The sequence below is a fragment of the Phasianus colchicus genome, chromosome 4, assembly GCF_987193195.1.
Source record: "Phasianus colchicus chromosome 4, bPhaCol1.hap1.1, whole genome shotgun sequence".
In the NCBI taxonomy this organism is placed as follows: Eukaryota; Metazoa; Chordata; class Aves; order Galliformes; family Phasianidae; genus Phasianus; species Phasianus colchicus.
Genome location: NC_143439.1, coordinates 9,234,663 through 9,251,918, shown reverse-complemented (window position 1 = coordinate 9,251,918; position 17,256 = coordinate 9,234,663). Strand labels below are relative to the sequence as shown.

Sequence of the window (17,256 nt, the reverse complement as noted above, 5' to 3'; positions counted from 1 at the left end):
ACAAAAGGATGCTAAAACAATGGAAACTAGCATATTTGAAATGTTCATGTACATACTTTAAAGTAAAGCTTAGTAGTCAGTCAGCAGAGCTGAATTTAATACCATTTCCTAATCTGAGTATTTTAATGAGAATATTAAACGTACTAAAAACATATGCCAAATGTCAAAACATTACTAAATTTTAGACTTAGAAACCTCTTTTTTAACCTATGTTTTTTCCAAGGAAGAGAAAATTGAGTGTATCCCAACAGAAATCCAGCATATGATTTATATAAGTTAAAGGACAAGGTTAAAGTGTTAGACAAATATTAATTCCAGTTTTTCTAGTTTTCTATATGCAGTGCACAGGTGCAACTTGAAGAGCATATTATATGATACAATCATTAAATCCATTCAACCAGACCTTTGAGAGTTAAAAACATATATTCTGAGGAAAAGGACTCCTCGGTCCAAGGAATGAGAATGAAACAGTGCAGAATATTTGTGTATCAAGGTGATTCCAGTTTCCAATTGGGAAAACAGGACTGTTAACACCCACATCCCCTGACAACTGTCCAATTATGTATATCACACTTGGCCTACTGTTTGCAGTAGAAGTAATCAATAAAGGATGTGGTTGAGTGAACATAGATTTTGGTTGAACCAATGCATGAAAACTTAATCATTTACTCAGAGTGGAGAAATCAAATAGAGCAGGGATGAAACAGCCACTGAGGGGTTTGTTGATTGTGCCACCAAGTTTGTGGGCTAGAGGCTGAAAGTAATAAAGCAAATGGAATCAGTGACAGGAGAAAATGTAAAAAGGGTTTCTTAATTTCATGAATTGATAGAAATGTTTTGATGTATTTTTGGTCATTTTTTTGTATTTCACATAAAAATCTATGTTCCGTGTATAGAAAATATAAAAATTGTTAGGGCATATAATATCTTGCAAGCAAGCAGAAATCAATTTGACACATACTAGAAAGAAAGATGGTTCTCAGTGTTAGGACTTCACATATGCCAACTAGCAGCCAGTCGGTACAGTCAACAATTTTTTCAAGGAAGTACTTTTAAAAGCACTACAGCTTGAGGTATGTAAAGTATGGTAGAAGGATTACTGAAGCACTTCATCCTGCACATGACCTGATAACATGATAAACAGTCTTTCTTGCTCAAAGTTCTAATATTTCATAGTTCCTTCAAAAATCGACATGTTATTTTTTACAGCCATATACTTTCTCTCTCCTTAGACATCACCTTCCTAAATGCATAAAATGCAATTTCCTAAAGATATAGTCATTCATGATCCCACAGAACAGTTATGATGACTTCAGCAGAAGAGATTACACATCTACAGCAACTCATTTTCCAGTTTCATGCTAAAATGCCCTATGAGATTTTTACTCCTATTAGACTTTTATGAAAATATGCACCTTTTATAGGATTGCTCATGTGATTGAATTGGATGTATAAATCATGCGTCCACAAGAAGTCATTACCATGGTGGACACTGGCAGAATAAGTCAAGAACATGATGCTATTATGTCAGATATTTCCCTGGAAAATGACATGCCTAAATGCAGATGATAAAGATTTTCTGTTTCCTATGGTCTGTGGAAACATCTGTAGCAAAGATTTCAAAAAAATTTCGAAAGCTATAGACAATTTCTGAGCCATAAGGGAGGGCTCTGCCTCTTTCTCCAATATGTCACAAGGCTTTCAGTACAGACTCTCACAGACATTAAGATTATAATGCACTGTTTCAGAAGCTAGAGAAATACAGTCATTTCTTTTTTTTTTCAAAGGCATTATCCATCAAGTTTAAAATGACTTGCACTAGTCTGGGTAAGGCTAAAAAAACCCCACAAAACAGATAGTGATCAAGTTGAGTCTCGAGACTGCTACCAAAAGTAATTATTTGTGCATTCATCCAATATTTTCTGAATTTACCAGACATAGACTTCTTTGTTATATCAAGCAAATATCCAAAAGTTCAGTATGAAAGTAAACAAAACTTGTATTTTTTCTAAATTAACAATTTAATAGCCTCTCTTTACATTAGCTTTTTCTACATAACATTGCACTGTTATTTCATGCCTTCTCCTCCAAGTCAAGTACCAAGGAAGAACGTGCAGAACTGGACCAGCCCAAACTTTTTTATGAAAAGTACTGCTGCTGAGTTTTGAAAAGTAAGCTTGCCTGAAATATCATTTGTCATCCTGGTTTACAGAAATTTTTCTATTAGGGAGCAACACATAGCAAAAATGCATTTAAACAGAAGGACTTGCTTAAGACAAAGATCACAGAGCCACAGAATAGTTAAGGTTGGAAGAGATGGATATCAAGTCCATCTGCCAGGCTCAGAACAGGGTCAAATAGAAGAAGATTGTGTCCTGGGGGTTTTGAATAATTTTTGAAGGTTGTTTTGATCCAACAACCTTTCTAGACTACCTGTTTCAGCATTCATCCTCACAATAATTTTTTTTTGTGCGTTTAAGTGGACTCTCATGTATTTCAATTTGTGATCATTGCCTTCTGTCCTGTCAGCAAGTACCACTGAGAAGAGCCTGGCTCTGTCTTCTTTACTGCTGTTTGAGAGATATTGATTAGATCCCCTTTGAGCCTTCTCTTCCACGGCTGAAGCATCCCAGCTCTCTCAGCCTCTCCTCCCAGCACAGATGCTCCAATCTATCATCTTTACAGCTCTTTTCTGGTCTTGGTCCACTGTGCTCAAGTCTCTCTTGCACTGAGAGATGGAGCATATACGGTGCTCCTGAGGCAACCTCACCAGTGCTGAGTAGAGGTGCAGGATCACATCCCTTGACCTACTGGCAATGCTCTCTGTAATGCAGGTTGTTTTTGCCATGACTCGACATTGCTGGCTTCTTGGGCTACTTGGCTCAGGATCTCTTGTTCACTAGAAAACCCAGGCTCTTCTCTGCCAAGCTGCTTTCCCTCCAGTCAGTCCACAGCCTATACTGGTGCCTGGGGATATTCCTTCCAGGGTACAGGACTTTGCTTTTCCCTCTCCTGAACTTCACAAGACTCCCATTAGTCCTTTTCTGCAGAGAGGCTAGATCTGTTTGAATGGTAACACGACCATGTGGTATATCATCTACCTCTCCTCAGTTCTATATTAACCACAAACATGCTGATGGTGCACTTGGTCACATCATCCAGGTTGTTAACAAAGGTACTAATCAGTATTGGTGCTAATATCAACCTCTGGTGTCCTAGGTCTACTGCTTGTGACTGGCCTCCCACTGGGCTTCACACTAAATACATGTAGGTGCTTTTGTTCCAGAGTATCTAAAACAGAAAAAGGAAATCAATATGCATTTTCTAGGTATGCCCTCTTGGCTGTCATAGGCCACTTTTTACCCAGACTACTGCTTTTTGTAAATTCAAGGAAGTCATGAATGCTCTTGAGAGCTCAGACACCTCACTTCTACTGTCTCACTGTATCACGGTAGCCAATTATGTAAAATTCAGTCATAGCAATAGCTGGCGTACAAGCAACAACATCTTTTGCAGTTAAGCTTACACAGGTTTTGAAGATGGGACCTGATCTTTTAAGTCTGTTTCATGGCTTTTTGAATGTCTTATCCTGTGTGCTTTTTTAGAATGTTCAGAATATGAACAACAAACTGTATCAGAGTGATGAAGCATACTATATTCTTAGAGTTTTTCTATCTTTTTTAGCCTGAAAAATATGCCTGGATTCCAGTTCTTCAGCAAGACCTTTCCCAATTTTGTGGGAAAAAAAAGAAAGAAAACAAAAAAAAAGATGAAAAAAAGCCCTCAAATTATGGGGGTCGGAGGGGGAAGCATAAATCTGTTTATAGGTACAGAAAAGCTTTGGATCATACCTTAAAAAAAAATTGTAAGAGTCTAAAATAACTTTCAATGAAAGGGTCACTTACTGCAAGAAGGGCGCCGCTTAAAATTTAAGCAGTCAGTAATGGGAAGCGACAGACCTCTAACAATTTAAGTCTTTCACAGTTGAATGAATCTGCACTGACAGCCAGACAAGGATGTGCTAACCTACCTTACCAGGATCTTGTCTATAGCTTCATATGCTCTTCTTAGGCCTGCAGAATCACACAGTGCTGTGAAGATTTTTATAGAGGTGTTCAAAATCTGTGAAACAGAAAAATAAAATCCAATAAATACAATGCTATGGATTTCTTTCTTTCTTTCTTTCTTTCTTTCTTTCTTTCTTTCTTTCTTTTTTTTGGGGGGGAAGGCAGGATGTGTGTGCGTGCGTGCAATCCTTGTGCTCATATAAAATGCAAAATTAAAGTTTTCCCATATTTGCATTTCTTTTTTAATTAGTTGCAATAGAAACAAGTTTTTGATCATCACTCACAGTTGTTTGAAATTACATAATAACTACAAACTGAAAAGATCAAACTTGTATTTAAATATCCCCGTTTTGGAGCTTTGCAAAAAACAAAGAGATGTTACCAGATTCACAATTTAAATTTCCTTACTCACAATTTAAAATATTTCAAAAATATGTGCTTTCATGAATTTCTATGAATCAATACATTAAGACGATGCCCTTCGTATTCACAGAGTTTTAGAAAATACATTCAAATACAATTTATTTATTTTTCTTTCTTTAAAGTATCACTATGAGAACTTTTTTAGTACAATTCAAGTGCATAAGAATTGAATAAATTACAGCTTACATGTTTAAGCAAGGATTGACTTAAAATACTGTAGAAAATTTTGTTATACTTATGACTAATTATTCATGCACACAGCAACCTGTTAATATTGGGATATGCTCTTTCATCGTGACCTCTCTCATAACTGAGGGCTTACAGCAACTGCACAAAAACATATGATCTTAATTTAATTTAACACTGACATCACCTGTATTGCATAATTTCTCTTTTCAACCTTTTTTTTTTTTCCAATGGTGGCGAAGGGAGAATGCATATGAAATTAAATCCTGTTCTTTCCTTCTTCTCTCTTTGTTGCTTGACCCAACCTATTACACACATGAGAACACAGGAAATCTCCGAAGACTATCTATGGAAATCCTTTTTGCACATTTCCAAGAAAGGAGTAGTGAATGTCATTTACCAGCTTCGAAGGGGGATGGGAGATGCACAGGGACATGTGACAGTAGCCTGCGTGCCCCAAGATGCCTATTTATGGTAAAGTAAAAGATAGGGCACTTCCTATAAAGACTGCGTCCCCTGTCACTGGCAAAGTGCGTGGTTCAAAAGAATACAGCTTGTGTGTGCTAACCCTATGTTGTTTCTACTGCACAACTTTCCTAGCTCTTGAAGGAGCTTTAATACACATAGATGTATTGCTAGACAAGGCTCTTATTTTCCAGTTACGGACGCTCTGTGCACCAAATGTGCAGCTTACTAATGTACAACATGCTCCTTATCTTTCCTCACGTACTTATCAAAGTTGTGTTCTGATGTTGTACATCAGCACTGCATCCTATACTTGAAGGTCATTCTCAATTGAGTTATTGATGCATATGATATGACAAAAAAAGTGAAGGCACTACTGTTATGAACTTGTCACATCAGTTCAGAACTCACCCTAAACTGGATGCATAAGCATAGCTGTGAAAGCCTGCAGTCTGTCCTCCAGATAATCCAGGCTGGGAACCAAGAAAGAATTCTTGGTGCTGCATTTTTAGCTCAGGGGATCTGCAACATTTGTTGAAGTAACAGTGCCCATGTCAATAAGCCTGCCATGATAGCATCAGGTTTCTAAAATTTTATGTACTGGACTGAAAATCACCACCACTTCAAACTAACCTCTGTGTTATTAAACTAGGCCACAGGGCCTCCAGTGGTTCCTATCTAGCACTGAAAGGTTACTTACGTGCCCAAGGCTTAGGCTGCTATGCTGTTTTTTCTGTCAAAGATATCACAAAACCTAAAAAGTACAGATGAAAGCCAAGAAAAAGCCATAGCCAGAGCAGATCAAATAAAAGGTCAGCTCATTACATCTCTGCAAAAAGAGCATCTGCTAAAAAGAAACATTACATCTGCTAAAAAGAAGCAAGTAAGTAAATAAATGAAGTCTTTTTTCTTTTTTTAATTAGGAACATTAATTTTAAATCCAAGATCTTCAAAAATCGTACGTTTCATTCTAAACAGAGATGAAATAAAAATAATTAAATCATCTTGGGGAAAGAAATATTGACAGATTTCGATAGAAAATATATTAAAAAATATTCTACGTCTGCATTTCAAATAACTCCTCCAGCTTCAGGTACTTGGTGGGGACACAGAAAGGGACACTTTTGTGACGGTAAGAAACTATTCCCCTCTATGCTACAGTTGCCCAGGATCCACTTATGTGGGTTATGTAAAAAAAAGGACCTCCTCACCTATGGTTAGTGCTTCTTTTTCAACATTCAAGATAGGAAAAGAAGGGGAGGTAGAGCGGAATAAAACACTGAATTAATATGTTAACATTAGAGACTCCTGTAATTATAGTACAATTTTAATTATCATTTAAAATGAAGAAAATTACAGATCTTTCATGATGATGAATCAAATGGAATTGACACGGTGATTGCTGCCGGAATTTGTAAACAGCCTGAAAACACGAAATGGACAGTACAATGTCCTGGTTTATTTTCAAGGCATATTAACAACCAGTTAATCCATTTGTATTCCTATGAATACCATATAAAAAAAGACATGCTTGTGGTAAGACTTCAGTCAGAGTGGGCATGGCTGGGTCATTCACCTGCTAGTACTCTGATAAGAGGATAAATATTGGGAAGAATGACCATCCAGACTGCATGGAATTTACATGTGGAAACAGGTCTTTCATTTTAGCCAATCTGTGCAGAAGACAGCATCATTCAAGGAAGAGATGGAAGATGTCAATAACTAGTGCTGGACACATAAATCTGCAGTTTTGTTGTGTTTGTGATCTTATGGAATACAACTACCATTACACAAAGGATGGAAAAATTGATTTAGACTGCAGAACAAAAATCTGCTTGTTAAGGGAACACACTTCTGCTCCAGTATTTAATGGTAAATATTGTACATTAAAATTTCATCTTGGTAATTTTTCTCCTGGTAAGGAAATGCAAATAAAAATTGTGTAAAGAAATACTGAATGGGACTATATAAGAATCTGTATTATTAATATACATTTAAAATAGTGGGCTTGGGCATTATACAAATCTAGCTGATTTGCCTTTTCAAAAAGTCAGAGTTTGCAGAGATTTAGAGTTACTGAAGGAGCAATACATATTTATTTATTTACTTATTTTCTATGTACCAAGAGTTTTGAGAAAAGATGCTCTTGCAACAATTTTATCCTGATGATGCTAGGTTCAAGCATCGTTGTAAAATTTCTGTACTGTTTCAAAGAGTACTTCATATTCCAACCAATGTGTGGGAAAATTTCACGGTATATGAACTTGAACAAATAAAAATAATGTATGGTTTGACTTAGAAAAAGTAAGGTAAGACTAACAAAATAAAGACTATTAAAGCTGCAATGATTACGTTCACAAATTAGGTTTTTGGCCCTCTGTGAGCATGCAGAAGGACTGTCTCAAAAAATAAAAACTGTCTCTTAAAAAATGAAGTGAAAATCAAAATCCAATACAGAAATGAAGACTGAGTTTCAGTAACTTGTCCTCCTGGGTTCGGAGAAGTGGTAGATTGAAGACTTCAACAGATCACTGTTCAAAGCACCATCCACTATTATCTCGTTGTATATTGGGAAAAAAAAAGGGGTGAAAAATTATTTTTTATCACTCCAAAATGGAAATTAAAATATCTGAAGTAGCATTGTATGATTGTTTTGTTTTCTTTTTTCATAGCAGCTGCATTTGGGTGCATCTGGAAGGAGGATAGCTACTATGGAAGCAGCAGTTTGATTACAGAATCAGCAACTCCTGTTTCTTTTCAACTTTACCATGGCTACAATTTGTCACAGCACAGAAATAAAGCAAAATAACAAGGGTAAATTCCCAAAGTAGGTCCTGTTTGTGGCATAGCTCTCACACTAATTCTGTACATAGTGATGAATTACACGTTTGCCTCCTTAGCTAAGAAAAACACCAGTCAGATCTCACACCTAGATTTGCTTTTCCGTTATTTCAGCATTCTGCCATGCGACCCTCCTGGGGTTATGCCATTAACACCATCCACTCTCCCAGATCTGCCTGTTTCCAAAATCTCATCTTTTAAAATTTTGTTGTTGCTGTTGTCACACCTGCATTCCTTTTGTATATACAGAGACACATTACACATCTCATTGCTACACACTGTAGATTAACAAAATAGGACATAGGCTTCGCTAAACCTCAATGTGTACATCTGGGGATAATGGATGAAAGAGTAAAAATTGAAGGTATGAATTTATGTTGAATAAAGAATGCCTATCCAAGTCAACATAAGATTAATGTTACTGGCAGTACTTTATCATTTGACTAAAAAACATTACTCTGACAAAAACATGATGGGATAATATTGATTTATAATACTGTAACTTTAAAAAACACAAAACCACAGTTCAGCTCTCAGCTTTGGCACTTGATATTATTGTCAAACTTTATTGGAAAGACATTTATTTTGATTTCTGAAAATCTAACAGTGTTTAGCCATTTCACAGCTGGTGAACAGTAAAGATGCTTCTGCCTCATTTACAGATCTTGAACATGAATCAGACAATCAACCGCAACATTAGTCAAAGAGAACACTAGCTAATGATTTCTGACAGGCACTGCAGTAGCAGGCCAGGGCCCAGCCTGGGTAGCAGCATCTGACAATATTTTTTTCTAGAGCCAACAATAGATGTTGGAAGATAGAAAATGCAATCAAGTAATGCCGGCCTTGTACCACTTAGTACCCCATATATTTTCAGAAAGAAAACACACTACGCTAACAGTCACCAAATAATCTTTTCCATACCATTCAGTGGAAATAAAAAAACAATACTGTCATATGCATAGGCATTTTCCAGTTCAGTGAACTCCGTCCCACAGCTCCCCAATAAATGCATATTTAAAAATAAAATGGATACTTTTTAGTAGCTCATGCTGCAACTCTGATAATTCATTTGCTGTAGATCATGAGAAAAATCAATCAGAGTCACAGAGTTACCTTTCCCATCTTCTGTTATGCTGAATTCACCACAGGGGCTAAACTGCAAAGCTTTTGGAGCTTGAAGTGCTCGTAACAGAAAAGACCTATGCATCCATTCCACTAACCTCACTTTCACTAACCTCAATTACAAGGAGAATCCATAGACATACAGGTATTCTACAGGATTACTTTCTTCATGTTTTTGAGCTTGAGAATGCAAATTTCCTCTTGAAACTGCCATTTTTCCTATAAAAGTGACATCTACTGTACAAGAGGTAGACAACATTTTAATAAAAGAATAACAGTCTAATTTAAAAGAATTGTTCTCCCTAATTTTTTTTTTCTGTTCTTTTTTTTTTTTTTTTTTTTGGGATCAATGTTTACCCCTTAACCAGTAATATACTGAATTAGATTACATTTTGATAACATTTCAATACCAGTGCAGCCCTTATTACCATAATTCAAGTGGGTACATGCCTGTGGCAATTCTGAGTAAGAACAAAGAAGATTTTCACAATGCAAATTTGGATGTATTCTTAGTTTGGACAAAACACTGCTGTGCAAGAGGTTGAACAGCAGTAAGAAAATTGTATTGCTCGTTTAATATATTGATCATAGCAGAGCTTATTGATCCCAGGAAAACAATACACAAACATCAACCGAATGGCAGACCTTGCCTTGTTAAATGCTAACTGTACTTGGGCATAATGAGCATCTAGAAGTAGTATGATATTCAGGTTGTATGCTCACAGTTAAGACATACTAATACTGGATGCCATGCTGAAGAATGAGGGAGTAGTCCCTGAATTGCTGGAATTGCTCTCGCTAGAGCACAGGCTTTTGGTAAGAGGTGGCTATTATTAAGGTGCTGTGTGGATAACACTGCTGGAGAAGTAGTTGCCCCTTCCACTCCTCTCCTGTTATACTTGGCAAGCAAGTGCAATATTTACCTTCATGCTCTATGAACTTGCACGGCAATGCTAGCTTCAAGTTATTCCTGTCTATATTTGCTTGGAGCATTAACGCCCTGGGGAGATAGATTAATGTTTCACTTATTTCTTAACAGTCTATCAGGACAGAATCTAGATTCTTTTCTGGTCTAAAGCGTTTCTCGTATACTTTACGTAACGTTCAGAATATAGGTGTTTTGCTTCAATTCTGAATGGAAGATATGTAAATAAAAACAACCCATTAAAAAACTTCATTTCCACAGAACCATTTCTACTTTCTATTGGATTTCATGAGGTCAGGAGTTCACTCTCAGTGCTTGGTTTTTCTGCATAGCAAGCTTCAAAACCAGGAAATGTACAGATGATTGAATAAATGCTAACTTCTGTCCTTATTCTTATTTCTTTGCTATTAGCTTCTGTATTACTGTTGTTAATTCTGGCCTTCTGCACCACTAACAGTGAAATTCTCATTCTCTGTAACTACAACTTTTGTAGAAATGCAGTCATCATTCTGTTATTTAGCACACCTCAAAAGGATTTTATTAAAATTAAAATAATAATTTAAAAAAATAAGCCAGTTCAGAGCAAAAACCTATGCAAATGTCAAAGCCAGGTATTTAAATTTCTAATTATTGTACAATTCAAAATCTTTACTGCAAAAGACATTACCCTAGTAAAGGTTGTCGTAGCCTTCATTTGTAATGTTTTTCCAAACCAGCCACTGTTGGCATATTTTTTCAAAATAAAGCGTGGCTTAACAGTCTGGAGTGAAGAAGCTTCATCTGTTACCCTTTAACAGCAATATAAGAGGAAAATACAGTTTATGTATCCTTTCCATCCTGACAGATGTGACAATAGCTGGAAACACTACGCCTGCCAAGAGCTTTTATCAAGTATGTTATAACAACTAGTAATAAGTGTAAATAATAAATGGCCACGATCTTATGGGAAACGGTGGCAATACTAAACAATTTTTGGTGCTTGCTGATGGGAGTCTGCTAGTCTTGGAATTCCCTGGCTTCCCAGTAGAGTTTTGGCTTGACAATAAACAACAGTTTAATACTTGATCTAATCCCAGCCAGGAGGTAAGTTCAACAGCAAGCTTTTGCAGATGTTCACATCCAATAATCTATCCATAATTGATGAAACAGGGAGGTCAGATGTAATGGTTGCTACTATTCCAGCAACAAATAAATGGTTATTGACAAAACAAGCCAGTGTGGCGCTGAGTGCCGAGCAGTGACAAGCATGAAACAGTGCTGAGACAGAAGTAGCGATGTGAATACAGCCCTTCATCTTGAGAATTCCTCAATATGATGTGTGGCATGAGGGCCACTCTGACACATAAGCAGATGGAGTTGACTCATAAAGGAAAAATGAGATTCTGCAACAACATAAAAGACAAAGGCGGAGGCAGAGAAAGAATCAAGGAGAAAGGGTTGGACAAGATTGGAAATTTGGGTAAGTGCAACTATGTGAATTGTTCAGAAATGTTTTTGTATAGTATCACTGGGATCCAGATGTCTGGATTGCTTTTATCACACTGTCGTGTCTACATGAATGTACCACGCTGTCAGATTGCTGTAGCCTCCTAAGACCTCACTAACCATACTGTATGCATGTGCATGCTTCGATGCTCATTACTTTTTAGACAGAGGATCTATAAATGTTCTCCTTCATGCTCAATAATATATATTTAGTCTACTCATTAAAGGATATTTTTAACTACGAAAGTTCTCCTAGCCAAAAGCAAACATACAAATCCTTAGATTTGCATAACACAGTGGAAAAAATTGCAGAGATAAACAAGAAGGTATTAAAAAATGTCTGTCAGTTAAAAACTTATTTTTCTGTATAAATACGTGGAAGTAAGGGAAAAGTTCTCAATCAGATGAAAACCTGATTTTTTTTTTGAATTTTAACCCATGTGAGAAATGTAGTAAAAGAATTAATGGACTGTTTTTATTGACTGAATAAAATTTGAATCATTTACATGCAGACATTCACTTGAAATCTTTTGCATCCATTTCAGTGCTAAAAGATAGTATTTTTACAATTTTTACTATGCAATATTCTAATATGAAAAACGGCAGAATGAAATGGTGGCCATTATTGCTACATGTAGTCATAAAAAGATTTCAGGCAGAAATATTTTAAATATTAATATTACTAAAATCACTTAAAGCACAAAGGAATGTTAAATCGATTTATTTAGAAGTACAATTTATTTCACACTTTGCTACCAATTCTTTTGATCAGTTCTGCAATAATACATAAGCTGAAAGAAAAACAGCAAACAAATTGCTTCTAATAATGAAGCAGCAAGCTCTAGGTTTCACACAGGGAAATTTCAGGGTTTTAACTTCTTGGGTTATTTATCTATCAAAGGGTAAGTTTTAATTTCTGTAAGGTGAATGAATCAAGACCTCGATTTGATGGTTCTGATCATGCAAAGTTGTTAATCATTTGCTACATCTGATTATTTGAGTCTGAAGTCAACGGGAAAAATCACATTGAAATTTAAACATGTATTTATTAAGTAAATTGCCGTAACTTGAACTATACCAACATGAGAAACCAATTTAATTTTAAAAGCCTTACTTTATAGAATTTTTTAAAAGCCTGTTCATTTCAGCTAAACCATATGAAGGAAAACAAAGCCTTGTACATTATGAATATATTTGCATTTAAGAATTGAAATTCCCAAGTTTGTACAACATGGGTACAAGTGCTCCATTTCTCAAAACATATAAGCAGCCTGACTTCTGTAAGTTTATTATCTAATAGAATTAAAAATTTCTTTTAGATTTTTTCACCCATTTGCTGCAGCCCTGGCTGTAAATATATGTAAATACACTAATAGACACACTACTGAAAAGTTCTTGTTTCTCAGACATTATAGACTACAAATTTAGATGTGATGCAATTTTCCCTTGATTATAACAGTCGTCAGGTTCCTAAGTTTAGCACACCTAAGCTAGAAATTCCATAAAGTCTAAAGTAGATGAAGTAAACAACCTCTATAACATCTTTCTAACATACAATTTTAGTGCTTTGTCTTCTTTGTTCCTATTCTTTGGGAATAAAACAGATGAAAATGTGTATATCAACAGTTATATATTAAAAAAAAAAAAAAGCTAACCTAGAAAAAAGTTTCAACATAGTGAGTAGAAAATGCTTGCATAAATCCCATCTTTTAAGTTACAGTAGACAGCAGTTAGAGTTTTAGAAAAACCTCAGCAGGACAAATGGACTAGTTTTTAATGGTTCTATGTCCACGTGGAGGCCAGTCACAAGAGGTGCTCCCCAGGGTTCCACTGGCCCTCTCCAACATTTTTATCAGAGGAATTGAGTGCACCCTCAGCAAGTCTGCTGATGACATCAAGCCGAGTTGTGCAGTTCACACAACAGGAAGGGGGGAAGCAATCCAGAGGGACCTGGACAGGCTCGAAAAGTGGGCCCATGTGAACCCCATGAGGTTCGTCAAGGTGTTGCCCTTGGGTCAATGCAATCCTAGATAAGAATACAGTCTGGGAGAAGAACTTATTGAGAGCAGCCCTGTAGAGAAGGACTTGAGAGTCCTGACGGATGTAAAGCTTGACCTGAGCCAGCAGTACGCTCTTGCAGCCCAGAAGGCCAACTAGGAAGAAATTTTTTACTTAGGGGATGGTGAGGTGCTGGAACAGGTTGCCCAGAGAGGTTGTGGATGCCCCATCTCTGGAGGTGTTCAAGGCCAGGTAGGATGGGTTCAGCCTGATCTGGTCGGTGGCAGCCCTGCCCATGGCACATAGGTTGGAACTGGATGATCTCTGAGATCCCCTCCAACCTAAGCCATTCTATGATTCTGTGATCTGTAGCCTCATATCTCATATCTGGCTTGTACCTTGCCTGGGAAATCAAAAGGATAAGCCATCTCCACAGGAGATATCCAGCCAGCTATCCCAAAATAGTATAGTCAAAGCAAAGGCTCCACTTGTTCCCCATAACTACCAACTGCTCTGCTCTCAATGTCTTGGTTAAAAATGGATGCAAAAACATTCATTTGCAGAGAAATTTGAGGAGTTTTTATAGTTTTGTCCTCAACATTTGAACGTGCTCACTATGTCAGATCCCAGTGAACCCCCAGTAAGTGAATTTTGCTACTTTTGAGTCCAGACATAGTAACTAGCTATAAGTTTTTGAAGACATTTGGAGTCTTATGAATACTTCTCTTGATATTATGGCAATACCTATTATTATTATTTACATGCTTCAGCATGTCAATTCTTACTGATGTTGCACTCTAGCCCCTTCCAGTCCTTCTGCAAACTCACGTGGTGTTTGTGTGTGCATGCATGTACACAGGTGCATGTGTGTATAATGTAGTAATAAAATTTGCCATTTCATAATGGATATCCTGTTGCAAAATCTTACAAAAAACAGAGTTGTAAGATTGCTAAATGCTATGATTTCTAAATTCAGGACTTTTAATATGTGTATTTTGAATAAGGCTACATAAACCTTATAAATATACATAAATCTAGCAATTTTCATACCATTTTGGAATTGAAAACAAACACAAAAATTCATGTCCTCCACATATAGCTCCCCAAATTGGGGTTTTAAATTCATATTCACATTCCTGAGAGCAGCGGTGGAAACACGGTCTTAAAATTTGGAAAAGGTCTTACAGATTTATTTAATGGAATGTGCAGTCAAATCTTCAGCTCAATGTCTTCTTGCTCTTTTGGGGTGTACGCATGATTACATTTGAAATCATAGCAGCTGACATAAAAATCCACACATTTATGGCATTTTGGTAGTCAGTCCTAGAGAATGTGAGACTCTTGAAGAATAAGGTTAACATCAATAACTCATTATTGCATTCATTGTTGCTATGGCAAAACATGGAAAACATGGAAATAATCTGAAAATCGTCTGATTGGCTTGTAATGCATGAAGTAACAGATTTTTTTGTTTGTTTTTTCTTTTTCTTGTTCCTTATGCTCTATGATTGCTGTGTAACTCAGCTGTTGTAATTCTGCAGCAGCACTGCATTTAAGAGTGTTTTCTCACAAAGTGTATTCTTACTGCACATCTATCTTGACAGAAATCCAGTTTACTGAGGGGAGCTATTCTGATGCCATTAACCAAGCAAAATGTAATTTGAAGAACAGGCTCAGAAGGAAAATAATACCATGTTCCAAGGCAATTATGGTGGACATCATATAACCAAGGTGCCAATTTGTGTGGTATACAGAAAGGTACTGAAGGAAAACAATGTCATTACATCTCAGAACTACTGGGTATATTTTTTATTCAAGTTTTCAAGAAACTGGCTCAAATAGGAAAATGATTATCTAGAATATACCAATGGAAGAAATCCTTCCTTGACTAAGAGACTGACTTTCATATCCAAAATAAGGTTAGGTCTTTCTTCCTCTTTAAAAATTAAGTGCGAAATGAACAGCAAAGAATTAATTGAACGATCTGACATTCACTTTCTCTCTGAATTTTCACATCTTATTTAGTATTCTCAGCTCAGACTGTTATTTCACAGAATCATAGAATCACAGAATTGTAGGGGTTGGAAGGGACCTCCAGAGATCATCAAGTCCAACCCCCCTGCCAAAGCAGGTTCCCTACACCAGGTCGCACAAGTAGGCATCCAGGCGGGTCTTGAATATCTCCAGAGAAGGAGACTCCACAACCTCCCTGGGCAGCCTGTTCCAGTGATATTATCCAGTTATTTCTTACTTCTATAAGCATTTGAGGCAAAGTATTTTGTCAGGGTAACTTTTAGTACCAGTACTAATTGTTCCCATAGAATTGTGTTTGTCAGAGAATCACAGAAAATCACATAATTGCAGGGGTTGGAAGGGACCTCAAGAGATCAGGCTAAAGCAGGCTCCCAGCAATAGGTTGCACAGGTAGGCATCCAGACAGGTCTTGAATATCTCCATAGAAGGAGACTCTGTAGCCTGACTCTGGGCGGCCTGATCCAGTGCTCCATCACCCTTACCATAAAGAAGTTCTTCCTTATGTTAGTATAGAGCTTCCTATGTTCAAGTTTTAGCCCATTGCTCCTTGTCCTATTGCTACACACCACTGAAAAGTGCATGGCCTCATTCATTTGCCTTCCACCTCCCTTAGATATTTATAAACGTTGATCAGATTCCCTCTCAGTCTTTTTCCCAGGCTGAACAGAGTTATTCAGCCCTTTATCATCTTAGTTGTCTCCTTCTAGGAGATCCCTGTCTTTTTTGAACCAGGGAGCCCAGAACTGGACACAGTATTCTAAATGTGGCCTCACGAGGGCAGGGATGTTCATCCCATCAATGTGTGGCAGCAGTGGGACCTCCCAGAAAAAATAAATTAAATTAGTTGCAAAATTGGCTCACTAGCCCCAGACCTTCAATAAGAAAACCTTTCTCAGTATATAATCCGTTGTCAGAGTCAAGATCAGTCAGAAGTGCTTACAGTAAAGATTGACTCAGGTTTTTGTCTGATCTTCTATTCCTTAGCTAAGAAAAATACAGATTTTCTATTCAAGCACAGTTTTAATAAAAATTTTAAACCTGCTCCAATAAAAGTGAAGCCTCTAGGAATTTTGAGGTTCTTATTCTAGCATTTCTTAAACTTGTACATGACCCCATTTTCTATGCTGAGAAAGTTATGCCCCATCAGAATGGCTAAATATCAATTACAAATGAATAAGGCTTGATGAAAAAAAAAGGAAGTTTGAAATCATTTCAATTCAATACTATCTTTTGATGTGTTTTGTGAGCCCCCACATAAGTGTTTCTGCAGTGAAAACAGTGAAAGCTTAAATAGCAACTTGGATTTCTATCCAGACACTGCTTGCAGAAGTGTGCCTTGAAGTTCAGTCTCCTACTAATGCAATAGGGTAGTAAGCAAACCTCAGAGAAATTATGCTCACTCTTTTAAATCATCTTCTACAACACATGGGAAAAAAAGAGTATAATGTAGTCTACTTTTTTGAACTCTCTTACTAGTTAGGACCCTCCTTGAGTTGTAAACTCATATAGAAATATGGCTATTATTTATATAATTAAGAATAATAGATACAATCAGATAAAATTTACTGTGTATACTAACTTTAGCATATCTGCCTTCCAAGTACATTTACTTACATTTTCTCTACTTGCATGAGTTAAAATTTTCAGGTTTTTTAGATACAGATTTTTTCAGAAATTAACATTATGGTCATAAATCACCTCTGATTA

At 36.6% G+C, this 17,256-nt stretch overlaps 1 protein-coding gene across 16 annotated transcripts in view; it reads right to left on the bottom strand.

Annotated features, from left to right (window-relative positions):
- The window catches only part of TTC29 (tetratricopeptide repeat domain 29), a 366,043-nt gene that overhangs the window by 50,225 nt on the left and 298,562 nt on the right, over window positions 1-17,256 (bottom strand). For all 16 annotated transcript variants that reach the window (XR_016465780.1, XM_090138569.1, XM_090138566.1 and 13 more), the window contains one exon: window positions 4,031-4,122. Coding sequence is in view for 15 of the 16 variants with exons in the window: in XM_090138569.1 (XP_089994695.1) it covers window positions 4,031-4,122 (92 nt within the window). In the remaining variant the exon portion in view is untranslated. The remainder of the gene's footprint in view (window positions 1-4,030; window positions 4,123-17,256) is intronic.